The 17,191-nt window shown below is 34.2% G+C and overlaps 3 protein-coding genes across 3 annotated transcripts; all 3 read right to left on the reverse strand.

The window, feature by feature from the left end:
• Nucleotides 1-860: 860 nt before the first annotated feature.
• LOC128195225 (uncharacterized mitochondrial protein AtMg00810-like) lies at nucleotides 861-2,254 on the reverse strand. Its single transcript, XM_052872399.1, has one exon. The coding sequence runs from the start codon at nucleotides 2,215-2,217 to the stop codon at nucleotides 1,051-1,053; it is 1,167 nt and encodes a 388-aa protein (XP_052728359.1). The 5' UTR covers nucleotides 2,218-2,254; the 3' UTR covers nucleotides 861-1,050.
• An 11,987-nt stretch (nucleotides 2,255-14,241) lies between these two features.
• Nucleotides 14,242-15,010, reverse strand: LOC128195309 (uncharacterized). The gene is made up of 3 exons (XM_052872559.1): nucleotides 14,741-15,010; nucleotides 14,608-14,670; nucleotides 14,242-14,403 (listed from the first exon to the last, which is right to left on the reverse strand). The coding sequence occupies exons 1-3, from the start codon at nucleotides 15,008-15,010 to the stop codon at nucleotides 14,242-14,244; spliced, it is 495 nt and encodes a 164-aa protein (XP_052728519.1).
• A 111-nt stretch (nucleotides 15,011-15,121) lies between these two features.
• Nucleotides 15,122-16,915, reverse strand: LOC128195310 (uncharacterized). The gene is made up of 4 exons (XM_052872560.1): nucleotides 16,371-16,915; nucleotides 16,031-16,286; nucleotides 15,797-15,879; nucleotides 15,122-15,713 (listed from the first exon to the last, which is right to left on the reverse strand). The coding sequence occupies exons 1-4, from the start codon at nucleotides 16,913-16,915 to the stop codon at nucleotides 15,122-15,124; spliced, it is 1,476 nt and encodes a 491-aa protein (XP_052728520.1).
• Nucleotides 16,916-17,191: the final 276 nt, after the last annotated feature.

Here is a 17,191-nt window from a genome sequence, read left to right on the forward strand (position 1 = left end):
TTTAAAATTCCTAGTTTACCCTTGTGGTATTAAATGACAATGGATTGGAGGTTTTGTTGGCGTGTTATTGTGCTTTTTTTGAGTGTTTTTACACACTTCATCTTTGTGGTGGTGCTTGGTGGTGATGCTGAAGTGTAGAGTGGATGTTGAATCAAGATTGTGGTGGAGTGAAGAAAGGGAAGCTTGGATAGGTAAGTTGCTCGTTTTGTTTTGATGATTTTCTCTAGTTTGTGATTTTGAATTTGATTTCTGGATTGTGCAATTTAAAAACCTCTTGGGTTGTGCAATCCAGAAGAATTTTGCCGTTTAAATTGTACAATTTGAAATGAATTCTCGAAGTCCAAATGTATTGTGGATTGTACAATTTGAAAGCCAAAATTAACTTAGATTACACTATGCGGAATACAATTTGTACATCTAGATTGTATTAACCTTTGGATTGCATAATTTGGAATACAAATTTGACTTCCAAAAGTGTGAAATGAAGAATAATGTCTAAAAGTCCAAATTGTATTTTGGATTGTACAATCCGTAATACATTTGGACCTTTAGATTGTGCATTTGGAAGTCAATCTTGTGCTCTTTTATGTCCATACTTTAGTCGTTTAATTGTACCACAATATCAGTTATTACCTTCTTAGTGGTCACTCTTGCCATTACTTTAGTAGGATTGTAGGTTACAAAAATGCAATTTGAATTTTGGAGCAAAATATCATATGAAGTTGATAAGTTGTCTATCATGAATGGATTGCTTGATATTGTGAAATTCAACCACAAAAGATGAGGTAAGTCAAATTTGTTATTATTTGTATACAAAATGTGATACAAGACACGCTTATGTTATAATGTATTTGTGTAGGACTTGAATATTTAGAGAGAAAGAGATTAAAACAAAACCTCTATTATTTCTTCTTCTTTCCTAATACATCACTAATCATACTTATACAAACATAATCAACAGTGAAAGTAGGAACAGTGAAAACAAAGGAAAAACATAGAAGACTCTTAAAGAGTCTATATCTAAAACATATTATATTTCAACACTCCCCCTCAAGCTGGAGCATATAAATCATATGCACCAAGCTTGGAACATATGAATTGAATTCTAGGCCCCCTTAGAGATTTGGTCAGAATGTCTCCAAGTTGTTCATTAGAATTGACAAATTCAGTAACTAGTTCCTTGGATAATAACTTCTCCCTAATAAAATGACAGTCAATTTCTATGTGTTTCGTTCTCTCATGAAACACAGGATTGGAAGAAATGTGAAGAGCTGCTTGATTGTCACAGTACAGTTTCATTTGCTCATTTTCACAAAATTTCAATTCTTGAAGAAGTTGTCTAATCCACACAAGTTCGCATGTAGTTAGAGCCATAGATCGGTATTCAGCTTCAGCACTAGATCGGGCAACAACATTTTGTTTCTTACTTTTCCAAGATACAAGGTTCCCACCGAGTAAAACACAATATCCTGTAGTCGATCTTCGATCAATTGGACTACCAGCCCAATCTGCATCACAATATCCTTCGATTCGAGTGTTTCCCTTGTTCTCATACAATAGTCCCTGTCCTGGGCTTCCTTTTATGTATCTGAGAATGCGAAGCACTGCATTCCAATGATCAACATGTGGATTTTGCATAAATTGACTCACAATTCCAACTGAATAAGAAAGATCGGGTCTTGTTATGGTGAGATAGATGAGTTTTCCAACTAGCCTTCTATATCTCTCTGGGTCTGAGAAGAGTTCACCCTGATCTCTCATTAACTTTTGATTTGGATCCATAGGACTATCAATTGGCTTGCAATTTGTTAGACCTGTTTCTTCTAAAATGTCAAGAGCATATTTCCTTTGTGAAATGATGACACCATCTTTTGACTGTGCCACTTCAATACCAAGAAAATATTTTAGACGACCCAGATCTTTAGTTTGAAAGTGGTTGAACAGATGATTCTTTAACTGAGTAATTCTGGATATGTCATTTCCTATAATAACAATATCATCAACATACACCATGAGATAAACACATTTGTCAGGAGAAGAGTGACCATAAAACACTGAATGATCTGCCTCACATCGTTTCAATCCAAACCTTTGCACTACCTGACTAAATTTACCAAACCAAGCTCGAGGTGATTGCTTCAAGCCATAGAGAGAACGACGTAACTTACAAACCAAGCCAGACTCCCCCTGAGCAATAAATCCAGGAGGTTGCTCCATGTATATTTCCTCTTCCAGATCACCATGAAGAAAGGCATTTTTAATGTCTAACTGATAAAGAGGCCATTGACGAATAGCAGCCATAGCAAGCAAAATACGAACTGCCACCGCCGCCGCCGCCGTCGCCGGTGACTCATTTTCTCAGGCGAAGTTAGGGGTTTTGTGCGCCTGCTCGAGCGTGACCCATCCCTGGTGGTCGCTTTCCCTGTTTCCGCTGCACGCGCCGCCACGCGCCTCCTTCCTCCGTCAGACGTCAAGCGCGTACTGTTCACGCGCCGCCTTATCCTTGCCGGACGATCATTGGACCACTGTCGTCCTGTTCGTCTGACTTTCCAGAGCTTCTTTTGGCTCTTATTTTACTGTTTCAGGGGCTGTAATTGATACCTAGGGTTTCCCCCTCAAGTTGGCTCTTATCTTTTACTGTTTCCAGATCTCATTTCTGATTCTGGACTCCAGATTCTTCTTATAGATCTGTCATGGCATCTTCTATTGGAATTAATTCCTCTCTATCTGCTACTCCGATCATCACATCTGCAAAGCTCAATTGGAGAAATTATTTATCATGGTCTTCTGTTGTGGAATTGTGGTTTCTTGGTCAAGGACACCATGATCATCTTGAACAAGACATTTCTATGATTCAAGACGACGAAAAATCCCAATGGCAAAAATTGGATTTTCAGTTATGTGCAATTTTGTGGCAGTCAGTTGAGCAAGAAGTTCTAGATATATTAAGACCCTATAAGACTTGTTCATCCTTTTGGAAAAGGGCACAAGACATATTTGCTCTGATACCAACTTGAATATTTAGAGAGAAAGAGATTAAAACAAAACCTCTATTATTTCTTCTTCTTTCCTAATACATCACTAATCATACTTATACAAACATAATCAACAGTGAAAGTAGGAACAGTGAAAACAAAGGAAAAACATAGAAGACTCTTAAAGAGTCTATATCTAAAACATATTACATTTCAACAGTAGGTATTTGGTATGTGGGATAGCTTGAATGATTGCTTAGGGAAGAACATTTCAACTTGGTTTTATAACTGTCATATTAAGGCCTGATGTAACAAATGAACAATAGGAAAGAAATATGTGTTGTTAGGACGTGAAGAGATGATAAATATAAGAAATACATAAACGATTTACAAGTCACTGCAATTAGAACAAGAAAATGAGTTTTGAAGGTAGTACATGAGGGTTATAATGATGAATTGACTAATACATTAGGTCATCCTTATGCTACAACATTAAAGTCTTATGAACATTTGTTCCTTGATTAGTGACATGACTACAAGTTGAGTGAAACTGACAAATGTTACTTTGAAGGTGAATAGTGAGGACAATATGACCACAATAAAGCAAGTCCACAATGTCAAGTATGTGTATGAGATCAAAAAGGGAATCAAGAGCTTAAATGTAGCAGTTAATGATGTTGCTAAAATATGACATTTATATTCATTGGAGTAGGTCTGATAAGCCTTACAAGTTTCAAGTGGTTTATGGACACGTATTGTTGGAGAACTACATAACCAATAATGTTGACTTAAAATCAAGGGTGTCATGTCCTCAAGGTTGACTTTCTCCACTATTGTTAGCTAGTGAATGAAAAAACAACTTTATTTGGCTTACTTGAAAGACTTAGAGTTGTCACATAATCACATTAATTATAAAAGATTTTAGTTCACTGACAAGTTCCTCAAAATTAATACACACAACATAGGTATAACAAACTAACTACTCAGCCCAGCTTGCCTTTTGTGTGGCCGTCTACTCCCTCTCTTCTGTTACTTCACAGACTAATTGAAGTGCAATCTGGGTTACTTCCATGCTAGAGTTCTTTCAGATACACATGTTCATAGTCATTGTCATGTGAATTACTTGACAAACGTGCTTCTTTTATGAAGTCGGTTTCATGTCTCTATCATCTGGACTATGATAGGGATGATGTGGTAGTACAATCGGTTGATCTTCATTTATCCCATGAAATATGAATTCTGACATATTTATACCACTCCAAGCAAGAGGCGAGTTCGACCGAGTGGCTAGTTTGTTATATTTTTACGTACTTAGATTTTGTGTATTAATTTTAAGGAACTTGTTAGCAAACTTAAATTCTTTTTACTTAATGTGACAATTCTCTTCGTATTTCAAGAGTCTAAATGAAAGTTGTTTTCTGGTTTACTTGTTAACAACAAAAAGGTTTTGAAGATAGTCTATGATGTGACATCAATAACACAGTATTAAATGTATTCAATAATTTTACAATTTCACTAAATCAGAATGTCAAAATGTGTCAAATAAACAGATCTGTAACAACTTTTAAAGAGTCATCCAACTTTAATGAATGTACATGTCATGCTCTACCAATATAATTAATTATTGTATTTCAGTTCTTGACTATATTTGTGATCATTTATATATATACTTGACATTATATTGTGGGCACATTATCCTTATTTTTTTCCTTCAAAGTAAAATGTTTGTTGGCTTGTCTAAACTTTTTAGTTATGTCAATGATCATAGAATGCTTATTAAGTTTTAACCTGTCGGTATAAGGGTAACTTACTTTCAATCAATTTGACTCCCACATAAATCATCACCCCCTGTTGGGAACATGTTTATCTTGCCATTTAAATAAGCAATCACATAGTGATCACTAAAGAATGTAACACTTGATATTGTAGTACAATTAAACAACTCAAGAATGGACTTAAAACACAAGTTTAACCTTTATCAGTTTTTTTCATTCACAGTAATATATTTTTTCAATCGGTCGACACACCTTCTCATTTAAGTTTACAATCATAAGTAAATAAAATGAGTGAAATAAGACAATTTCATTTAGCACTTAGATTTCAAAATATTTAGGATCAGAGTGTCTTTATGGTTTGTTGTACTTTGCGCATTTGTTTTATTATTATTATTTGTTACTAATTTTTTTAACGGACAAAATAATAATGATAATAATAATAATAATAATAATAATAATAATAATAATAATAATGTTTAATAACATCAAATATTAAACCATGCAAAGGAAAATTATGTTTAAAACCTGTCGAGAAAATATATTGTTATTCAATGTTAGTGGTGTACAATTTTGAAGAAGAAAAAGAAAGCTAAAATGGTTATTACAAATCTTCTTTGAATCTGTTACAAATGTCTAATAACTTGTTACTAATTTCGCACCTAGACAGGTGAGGACATGATTGATGTAGTTTTTTCTCCAATGTTGTTTAATTCTAAAATTAAACAAAATATAAAATGTAAATGTGCGTGTTTCTGTTCTTGAATATGTATGAAGCTTCTTGCCTTATTTATTTTAGTTATAAATTGAGATAGGATTCACTATGATTACTTTCTTATGAATTGAATTGTGATTGTATTTCCAAAGTTTATTTTGGTTGTGACGTAACTATGATGTCATCTTTTGGTAGAAAATGTCTCTTATAATTTACTGTGACTTTGGGTCTATTTTTTAATAATTCTAATTTTTTATAATAGACACTTTCTTTCAATGCATAGTAATTTATCGTTCAATTGTAATTTATTATGGTTTAATTGTAACTCTAATTTGTTTTCAATATAAGATTAATTAACGAAAGAGATAAGTTAAAATGACAAGACATATTTTTGGAAAGAAGGATCTAGTAGGTAGGAAAAACCTACATACGCTTAACAAGACGCTTGCTTAAATATATATATACATTCAAAAAATGATAAGTATAAAAGTGTTTAAGTAAATATTGTAAAATAATGACTGCAGAAATCTATAAAGTGAAACATGTTTTACAACAAGTATCGTCTAAAGGACATATGTACAAAACAGAAGGATATACCTTTAAGTATTAAGGATGATACTTCACCCTTGAGAAAAGACGTAATACTAAAGTTTGATGTTTGAATTAATCAATGCTACAAGAGGAGAAAGAACTAAAGATAAAACATTATCTAATTAATATTAGCTCTGAACAATAAAGACGTGATCTAAAACTTGTAATTGATGGAAAATGCCTTACAAATCATATCGTATGATGAAAAGCATGTTAATCCTTATGTATCATATTACTTTTCATCTATAAGTATCTAATGTTTCACAACGAATAACAATATGCCTTATTTTCTAATATTATGTAAATGTTGTGATCAACTGATATATTTATGACACGATGTATGACAAAATGTTTTGAACAAATAGTGCAAGATAACATTCATAAATGATCAAAACATTTATTTTCATTTAATGCATGTACTGTAAAAGTGTTATTATGCTTATATACGTTTTCCTTGTTTAATGTGCACACCAAAATTACACAATAGGTTGACAAGAACAACTACATACATGGATAAAGATGTTGAGAGAAGAAAAAAACATTATGGGAATGATCTAAGTATAAGTTTCTACTTTGACATGTCATACAAGCCGCACTTAAATCAAGATATGATAAAGCATTATACCTCTGCATGACAAGTCAAGTGAGTGTGACCATCTACCAAAAAGCACTAATAAGCCTACACAAGGGTCAACTCCACATCTAACGTTCTTCTCTTTAAAAGGCTATATAAAGAAGATTTGAATAAAAGAGATATTGACGAAGTAATGAAAACAAAAACAAAGAAGGATCGATCATGATGCCCAAGATGGGATGAGAGAAAGAAGGAAGAAAAGAAACAAAAAAATTGAGTGAAATAGTTGAGGTTGAAATGGAATGAAATAGAGAAATGAAGTTGAGAGCATATTGAAAAGAAGACAAGAAAAGAGAGAAAACATAAATTGAATATTCATTCCATTGCTCAACAAGCCTATATACATCAACTAAATCTCTTCCATCCATAGTGAATGGAGAAGAGAATGAGCAATCATATGAAAATCGGTTGAATAGTCAACATTGAGAGTTAAATGTGCGTACCTTTTTAATACCCCGTAGTGGATTTATTGTATGTTTTGGAGAGAACTAAAACACTTGCAACCATGAGTGGATGATACTCAACTAGACAACGTATCAGATAAATACCAGAATTGTTTAGGGATACCAGGAGTGGCTAGAATACTCAAGTTTCAAGAGTTTCTAGAATACTTAGATGCTAGGAGTGACTAGAATACTTAGGTGCCAAGAGTGGCAAAAATACTTAAATGCTAGCAGTGGCTAGAATACTTAGACTAGAAGGGAGTGTGTTAAACTCAACTAGACAAAAGTCTAGGGATATCAGGAATGGTGAAAAATACTGCACAACCAAGAGTGGGTTAAACTCAACTAGATAGGACTTTAGGGATACTAGAACTGGTGAAGAATACTGCACAACCAGGAGTAGGTTAAACTCATATGTAACCTTTGAAAAGATAAATGGAACCTCTCAAGAGTTCTTCAAAGATAATGGATGTAGCTTAGTTGAAGTGAACCAGTATAAAAATATTGTATTTGTTGATTTATTTTATTAAATGTATTTTTGCTTTCATTATAAAAAGACAACGTCTGAATAAGTTGTTTAAACTATCTATTTTCCTACACTTACTAGATGTTGATTATGTGAATTACAACATGTGAGTAAGCACACTATTATTCCAATGTAAGGTACTTAAAGTATTTTTTTTAAAACTCACACTTCTCTCTATCACTAAAGTTTAAAATCTATACACGATGCTTCTTGTGAAACCCCTCTAAAAATTTCCTATAAAATCCAGCATCTAAAAATGTCTTTCACTACTAACTCTCATTCATTTATTAGACACTATGTTGCGAAAAGAATTTCAAAACATAATTCAAACCCCGTCCTTTCTAGTGTTTTCCTGTAACTTCATCCTGAATGTCTTTTGTCTGACGTATTCGTACAAGCAACATAACTTTCTCTGGAAAAGCAACATAACATCTGACTTCGTACCAAAAGGCTAGACACATACGTAAAAGTTAATGCTCTGACTAACTGATCTTTTGCAAAGAAGCCTATATAAATAGGATCACATGAAGAGAAGACAAGAATAATCATTATTGCATACTCTTACCTTTCAATTTTCTCTTACACTTTTTGAGCTTCATTTCAAAACGAAAATCTTGGTTACAAGTTTTTTAAATATACTTTGTATTACAAAAATATCATCTTTAAGAGAGTCATTATTCGTACTTGTTTTCATAAAAATACTTTATTGTTTTTGTATAATCAAAAGTGATTTAAAATACTTGTTTGTATAACTTAGGGGAGTTAAACGATATAGTTAGTTGGACTATTTGATATCATAGTAGTTATACTTGTTATAAATCAAGAGTGGTTAAACTCATTGTAATCTTTTCAAAGATTAGTGAAACTCTTTAAGAGTGCATAAAGGAGAACTGGACATAGCTCAATTGGAGTGAACTAGTGTAAAAATAGGTCTTCTTACTTGTTATTTGTTTACCAGTTTTTCTAAACCCATTATAAAAATCCTTAAGTGTTCAATGTGTTGTGCAGAACGTTTAACCCCTACAAACAATGTCTACCACTTCATTGCGAAAAACACTTTAACTCTATTCAACCCCCCTTCCCTTTCTAGAGTTTACACGTGATTTCAATTGGTATTAGAGCTAACCTTTTGGGTTAGTTCTAAGTTGGACTCAAGGAAACGATCCATAACAAAATGGAGAATGAAAGATTTTCCATAAACTACCTTCCTCTATTCAAGGGGAAGAAATTTGATTACTAGAAACAAATAATGATTTCATTCTTTATGTGGAAAATCGGGACTACATAACCCTTAATAGAGAAAGGAAACCCATGGTAGGAAGTCTATGGTTAGATGACCATAAACTAAGATACCTTTTAAATTCTAAAGCTAGAAATACACTAATGTGTGTTCTATGTGAAGCAGACTACAAAATGGTATAAGCATACAAAATTGTCAAGGATATGTTGGATATGTTGGTAGTTACTTTTAAAATTCCAGTAAAATTAAAAATTAAGTACTCCTAAGTACATGAGAAGATCTAGACTCGTCTGAGTCTGATGAGGAACAAAGAGAAGAAGCCAACCTATCTTTGATGGTTGACTTAATTGAATATTCGTCAGACAACTCTGATGAAGAGGTAGATTTCTCTAACCTTCACTTTGTCATTCAAGCATACAATGAGCTATTGTCGAATTCATTCAAATATTCAAAAGCTTTTGAAATCCTAAGAAAAGAATTTCGAAAAAATTCAAAGGAAAATGAAATTTTGAAACAAGATTTGATAGAATCGAAAGACGACATAAACTCTTTAAAACGGTCAAATAGCGACATAAAATCTTTAGAGAAAAATTTGAATATTGCTAAAGAAGCCAAACACATTGATATCTTTCAACATGAAAATGAGACCTTGCTGAAGGTGCTAAATATAATGTTTGAAGGAAATGAGCATTTAGGCCTTTTAATAAAACGTTGTAAACATCCATCTAACAAGTCTGGTTTAGGATTCAAAGACATACTTGCTCATTATATGCCTACTTCTAAATCTGTTAAGTTAGTTAAAGCTGGAGAGAAAATCTCAAATGTTGTATCTATATATGAAAAGAAAAAGACACGCAAATCTAATAAAATAGGATCTAATGCCAAATGGGTACCAAAATACAAGATTATCTCTCTTGTAGATTTACTTGATGATCAAAAGGAGACTCCTATAATGACACCTGGACAATGGATACTTACAACACATGAAGGGAAAAATGTCTATGTTCTAAGACCTAAAGAAGAAAAGCGAAGAAACAATTATCCTTAACAAAAACCAAAAAGGAAAGATAGTAGGTATTGAAAAGATAAAATTAAATGCTTTCCCATCCACTAAAAATGTTTATTAGTTGAAGCCTTCAAACATAATCTGTTGAGCATAAGTCAATTGTGGGATAATGGATACAAGGTTTTTTTTTAAAAGGCCATACATGTGAAAATTGATAAATATGATTCTGACAATAAAATGTTAGAGCTAAATGAAGCCTTTGCAGATTTGAAGCTAGATGACAAGGTGTCAGCTTTGCCAAACGAGTCAGTTATTCTAGACGCATCTAAAGAAGAAGATAAGAGTCGTGATGAGAAAAGAGATTCATGTGGGTCACATCATTTAATTGTCAAGAATCACCCTCCGGAGAAGATCATAGGTGATCTGAAGGATGATATCAACACAATATGTTTTATAAGCAAAGACCAACTGCTCTTATATCTTAGATCGAGCCGTCTAACATCAATGAAACTAATAACTCCCCAATTTTGCATTCTTTTATGTGTAAAATTAGGTTAGTTTTAGGATTTTTCTTTGAATTTATAGTTTCGTAAAATTTTAGTTAAAAATAAATTTTTAGGAGTATTTTTCGTATTTGTAAATAATTCAAAAATTTAATAAAAATACTTTTCCTTATTTGTTGAAATACCCTTCTTTTAATTGTTGATGGGCCCTAATTCATTTTTTATTCTAATTGCATAAAGGCCCTTGAAAAATTGGGTTGATTCTGATTTGGGCTGCTACATTGGATTGGGCTGATTGAATTTGGTCAATTGTTCTTGGGATGTTGCTCCCTCCACCACCACGTCTTTCTTCCTCCACCTCCCCAATTTTCTCTAATTCCAGTTATATCCTCAGATTAAAATTTTTTACTTTTACTATTTTACTATTTTACTATTTTAATTTATTTCAAACTTTATTTTTCTACTTTACTCCCTCCACCCTACTTTTCATCTTCCATTTCCGTTGAACAATGTCTCTTCCGTCTTCCATTCCAGTGCAACCCTCTTCTCCATTTCTTTCTTCTTCATTTTCCTGTGGAGGAGCGTTTGGTGTGGAGGAGCAGTTGGTGCGGAGGAGGCCGTTCATCTGGCGTGGAGGAGCGTGGATCTGCGCCGTCCAGGTTTGTTCTCCGTTCACCATTCTCCGTTTATCTGTTGTGCTTTCTGCTTGAGCGCGTTTGAACAGTGTTCACGAAAGGCCAAAACGGATGTGGGACATCCGTTGGCTTTTGACGGATGTCGGACTTTCGTCGACGGATGTGGGATATCCGTTGAAGGCCAATCGGACATCCCACATCCGTTTTGGCTATCGGGATGCTGTATTTTTTTTTAATATTTTAATTGTTTGTAGAATTATTATAATTAGAATATATATTTGATATATTTTTTGTTAATTTTTTTAAATATAGTTATTTGATTTATATATAGTTATTTTTAGATTTTCTTTAACCTTTTATATTATTATTTGAATATTTTATAAATTTTTCTATTTGTAGTTTCTAAATGAATTGATTAAGTTTTTGAATTAGATATGTAAACTTTTATATATTTAAATTATTTTTCTTTCTTGAAATAAATATTATTAATTTAATTGTATTTAATATTAGTAAATTTGTATTTGTATTTAATTTATTTATAGTAAATTTGTATTTGTAATAATATTTAATTTAATAATAATTAAATGGAAATGTATTTAAATATATTTTTTTAATTAATTAGCTAATTGTTTCTTTTATTTAATTTTTGTTGTAGTTAATAAATTAATTATTATTAGTTTAATTTATTTTGAATTGCATTTTTTATAATTTATTAATGATATTTAAAACAATAATTTTCTTAATTTTTGAAATTAAACAAACAAATTATTGTTAGAAATGGCAAGAACACGTGGTTCATCTTTTAGTTCTCGAGGTGAGAGTTCTTGAGGAGAGAGTTCGTCGCAGGGCGAAGCTCGGAGAAGACCTACCGTTTCTGCTCGTAGAAGTCGTGCAGCTCCTATCCAGGATGACCCCATAGCTGAGGAGCAAGCCGTTGAGGAACAAACATATGAGGCGTATGACACTCATGGTGAGGAGAATGCATTTAAGGCCCCTAACGACGATGACGATGAGGAGGAGCATGCGGATGTTCATGACATACAAGAGGATGTCGGTGGATTTCCTGGAGGTCCACGTGATGGTTCATTACTGACGCACTATGTTTAGCATGTAGCTTATGCTATTTCATAAGGCCAGGTGAGTGCAAAAATAAAATTTATTTTATTATTTTTTTAATAGAAATTTTATTAAATATTGATGTGTAGGATCGAGGGGACACACTGAAGTTGATCTCGCACGGAAAAAAAGTAAATAAGTTAGGACCATGCCACGAGGGAATTCAACACATTGTGTTGAATTCCAGTTTGATGCCTCTTACAGGGATTTGTTATGATTACGTTGATAAGGGGTTACTCCTCGGATTCATAGAGAGGTGGCATTTTGAGACCAGTAGTTTCCATCTCCCTATAGGGGAGATGTCGATTACTCTTGATGACGTCTCGACATTACTTCACCTGCCCGTGATGGGACAAATGTGTTATTTGTAGGAGTTGGAGTTTGAGGAGGCTCGTACAGCCCTTGTGCAACTGCTCGGCGTTGATGGTGGCACAGTAGGTGCTGAGATGGAGGACGTACGTGGTCCGAAAGTCAGACTCAACTGGCTTAGAGAGATATATGTTCAGAGGTGTGAGTCGCAGCATTGGGACTATGCTGCTAGAGCATATCTGTTGCATCTAGTAGGATACACGATTTTTGCAAATAAGAGTGCCAGTTCTATACGCGTGTCTTACTTATTGTTATTTAGAGACGTACACGCGTGTGGCAGATATGCCTGGGGTGTTGCTGCACTCGCCTATTTTTACGACCAGCTCGGGGATGCGAGTCTCGCCTCCACGAAGCAGATGGCTGGATATTTGACTCCTTTTCAGGTACAGTTATAACTTTGACATTTATTTCATGTATTTATTTCCATGTTCGAAGATGGATGAAATTTAATTGAATAATTATTTTTTAGAGTTGGATATACGAACATTTCCCTGGCATGGGGAGGAGGCGGTTGGTGACTTCTTACGATGATACCACACCACGTGCCATGAGGTGGCAGAGCCCTAGGCAGAGTTCCACTCTCGCAGAGATTCGGTCATAGTTGGATGCGCTGACATACAATGGAGTTGTATGGCATCCGTATGAGGGGCATCGGGGCATTCGGCCATTCTTCGGCATCTGTATGTATTCTGGATGGATTCAGATTGGTGACACCCTTTGTTGTCATTTGCCTGAGCGTGTGCTGAGGCAATTTGGGTTTTAGCAAGACATTCTACGATCACCGACTACGGTTCCAGATGCAGATGTAGTGGCCATTGATCATGTTTGGTTGCACTTCAGAGCTCACGTTGTGAGTAATGTCAGACATGTAGCATCCCCTTCTGACTGTGTTGATGGGTACATTCAGTGGTTCAGGAGGCTTTCGCATCCTTATATTATTGTTGCTCCAGATGACGCGCGACCGGCTCTTGCGCCTAGACAGCGCCCCGATGTTCCACAAGAGGCACGACCCCATCGTAGATCGTCTCCACCTTCACCATTTGGCGCCCTGGTATGTTATTTTTCATTGCTTATATTATTAAATTTTGATCGCCTTGTTTATTTAATTGTTTGATATAATTATAATGCAAGCCAGATTTAGGCGAATGACGAGAATGTTACAGTCCTTGATATCGTGTCGTCATGTCACCGAGGGTACTGTTGCACATCAGGTTTCCGTGGACCTGCTTCAGATTGCTAATGAGGGCATCGACGAATATTCCCCGACTAGGAGAGGGCAGAGGCATGTGCGTGGTAGACGGTCGACGTCTAATTGATAGGACTTTGTATTTCATTTTTTCATTATGTATTACAGGACTTTATATTTCCTTTTTCTCATTATGTTTTATTTGACATCATATTTTCTTTGTATTTGTAATAGACATTTATAATTTCTTATAATTTCAATGTTTTCATTTTGAGTTACATGTTCTTTTATATTGGTTATATAGATGATCAAATATTTATATGTTTAAGTGGAAAAAAATAAGAACTTAATTAACAACAACTAATATAAATATCAGGAATACTGATAATATAAATATCTTCATACATAAATAAATACTACATAAATATCACGAATAATAATAATATAAATATCATGAATACTAACAATAAGTACTTAAATAACAAAATATAATAGTGTATTTTTACATATCTTCATTCATAATATAAATATCATGAATCACCTAAGTCAACATAAGATGTTATGTCCATCAACTGTTCAAATGCGTGCATCCTACTAGTATAAATAGATGACCACGCTCGTGCCTCAGGATAACAGTGGGTTGAGGACATGATATTCACCATGGGCAACGGACAACCTTCTTGTAGCTTAACCTGCATTATACAAATTACAATAATTAATTGAGTGATAAGTAATTTTAAAATGAAATCATAAAAAAATGCACTTACCTACACAAAATGACATCCATGAACATGTCCTATACAAATTAAGCGATGTTGAGTGATATCAGAAGGTGGTGTGGAATGTAGTGGGAAGATAGTATAATTTTGAGAGTATGACAAACACACTAAGATAACGTTATATCGGTTAGCAATTGCATAACCAATGTCTGGTAATGTCATCCACTTGCTCATGTTAGCCTGTTATGAATAAAAGTTGTTAGAAAAGAAAAATGTAATAAATAAACTACATAAAACGGGAAACACTTACCGCCGACAGTGATTGCACCAACAAAGAATTCCTCAGTTCTTCTAGTCTATCATAGCCTCCTACTAGGCTTGCATATTCATCACGCCATGCAATGAGTTCTTTGTACAACTCATTCCTGACAACGGGCCATGAATCTTCTCCGAGTCCCAACAACACAGCAATGCATCTATACCCACAGTGACCATCAGCCACAACATCAACAACGTCCACAATGAAGGGGTGAGTAGTAGAATGAAACTGGTCTATCATTGGAACTCTCCTTTTCTTCATTGCTTTTGGCTTTGATTGTAATTTACTTCTCATAGATGAAGATTCTATGGTTGAATGAAAGGCGTCAACATACTCAAAATATGATGGATCCCGCGTAGTAGACCTTTCACTTCATTTAACTTTACTTTTTTGTGCACCCTTTGTCTTGACTTTATGTAATGGAGGGACCATTGATGTCAATGTAGGACAAACAATCTCAAGTAACTTCTGCTTGATGGTGACTTTACCGCCAACGTCAACCACATTGAATCGTTCTTCTACTTGTTTCAACTCATCTTTAATGGATAACTGAGGCTCAGTTTCATTTAATTCAACATTTGAGAAATGCAATCTTCGCCACATGATATGAAATTCACCTATAGGGATCATCCTAGGATCATATCGTGCTAATTCAAATGCACATGGGACACCAAATGTACGTCTCAATATGCATCCACACTTTGAGGAGTTCAATCCTATCTGCTGCACTATTTTCAATTCCTTAGCAATGAGATCCAATGCAAATCGAGACACACATCCAATAAGTTCTCTATATCTGTAGCCTTTAAAATGGTCACTCGTGAGCAACAAACTACTTTCAAATGATGCCTTAATCTTGTTGTGTTGTAGGATAATGACGTTATGAATATTATCCCAACAAGAACACAAATCACCCATACTATTGCCCAGAACTTTCTTCAGGCTCCAATGAGCAGATTCAGCCCTAAAACAAAAAAAAAAACCTTCAACAAGTGCAAATAAATATTTATCTACAAAACAAATAAATAAAATAACATTACAACATACCTATTTGTGGTTGTGTTCCCTAAATGCATTACTTTGTTCGTCCAGAACTTTACAAAGTATGTGTTGTACGGAATAATCCAAGTCTAATTGACATATTCAAAGAACAAAGGCCATGAACTGCTTGCGTATTGAAAACCATTCACATACTCAGCAAACAAGCTTTCATCAGCACAATCCATCACATTTTCCCATGCATCCATCAACACTTCCCAAACCTCAGTAGAATGAACTAACATTTTTAAGGATGTGGAACCGACATAACATCTGATATGACTCAGGGAATACATTTGCTATGGCATTCATCAAAGCCAAGTCTCGGTCAGTGACAATGACTTTAGGACCACCCTTAGATGTTAAAAGTAAACCTTTCAGCTTTTCCAAAGCCCATGTGAAATTACTCTGCCTTTCAGTAGACAAGAAAGCAAATGTTGCTGAGAAGGTTAACCCTGTAGACGTCATACCCACAATCTCAAGCAACGGAAGTCTATATCTATTTGTTTTATATGTGGAATCCATCATAAATACAACATTAAATGAGTTAAACAATTCGACTGCATCAGGATGTGTCCAAAACAAGTCAGTAACAACCTCTGAATCATCAGCACACCTACTCCAGTGAATGTACTTATCCCGATCCAACAACATCATAAGTTGTTGTAGTTCAGTTCTGGACCCTCTTAATGATCGTTTATACGCATGCCTTGCGTTGTAGATTTGTTTAATCGTTGTGACATTTCGATCATTATTTTGTTTGAGTGTTAATAAAATATTTGCAGGTGTAACTTTACTCTTTGTCATATCAACCAGTAATGACTTCTCACTCGTATTTAACCTGCCAGCATAAGGGTGACCAACTAAAGTTTCAGCCAACTCATGGTTGTGATGTCCACACATCACCTTCAACACCCATCCGGCCCCATCTGAACATGGTTTACCCTTTAATCTAAACGGACATTCACATTTACGAGTCCCATATACACTAGCCACTGCATCAGCTTTGTATTTCTTATATTTTCCCTCTCTTTCACATCCAAGTATGACGAACGTTTTTCTTCCCCGTACACCAGTAGCTATGTCAGATCTTACTATTACCACAACAAATCCTAAATCATAAGTCATCCCTCTTACCCATTGAATTAAGTGCTCCCGTGAACAAAATATTTCATTTGTTGTAAATTTATTTTTTAAATCCCTCTCTACAACTTTGCTAATTGATGAAGATAAATCAGATTTCAAACTACAACCAATTTCAGAATCCATATCAAGATATTCATCCATTTTAAATAATAATCACCTACAAAATTATAATGAGCCTTATTAACATAATTAATAATTAATCAAACAAATATAAAAATATTAATATAATTAAATTATATATTTGATATAAATAAAATA

Source organism: Vigna angularis, chromosome 2 (assembly GCF_016808095.1).
Source record: "Vigna angularis cultivar LongXiaoDou No.4 chromosome 2, ASM1680809v1, whole genome shotgun sequence".
Taxonomy (NCBI): Eukaryota; Viridiplantae; Streptophyta; class Magnoliopsida; order Fabales; family Fabaceae; genus Vigna; species Vigna angularis.

Bases quoted from the DNA above. Each gene is read 5' to 3' on its own strand.
- LOC128195225 (XM_052872399.1), bottom strand. From the start codon at position 2,217: ATGGAGCAACCTCCTGGATTTATTGCTCAGGGGGAGTCTGGCTTGGTT.
- LOC128195309 (XM_052872559.1), bottom strand. From the start codon at position 15,010: ATGAAGAAAAGGAGAGTTCCAATGATAGACCAGTTTCATTCTACTACT. The intron at 14,671-14,740 runs GTAAGTGTTTCC...TATTCATAACAG, and splicing joins TGGTGCAATCACTGTCGGCG to GCTAACATGAGCAAGTGGAT. The intron at 14,404-14,607 runs GTTATCTTAGTG...TGTATAATGCAG, and splicing joins CAATTGCTAACCGATATAAC to GTTAAGCTACAAGAAGGTTG.
- LOC128195310 (XM_052872560.1), bottom strand. From the start codon at position 16,915: ATGACTTATGATTTAGGATTTGTTGTGGTAATAGTAAGATCTGACATA. The intron at 16,287-16,370 runs GTTTTGGACACA...TAAAACAAATAG, and splicing joins TCAGAGGTTGTTACTGACTT to ATATAGACTTCCGTTGCTTG. The intron at 15,714-15,796 runs GTATGTTGTAAT...TTTTTGTTTTAG, and splicing joins GGGAACACAACCACAAATAG to GGCTGAATCTGCTCATTGGA.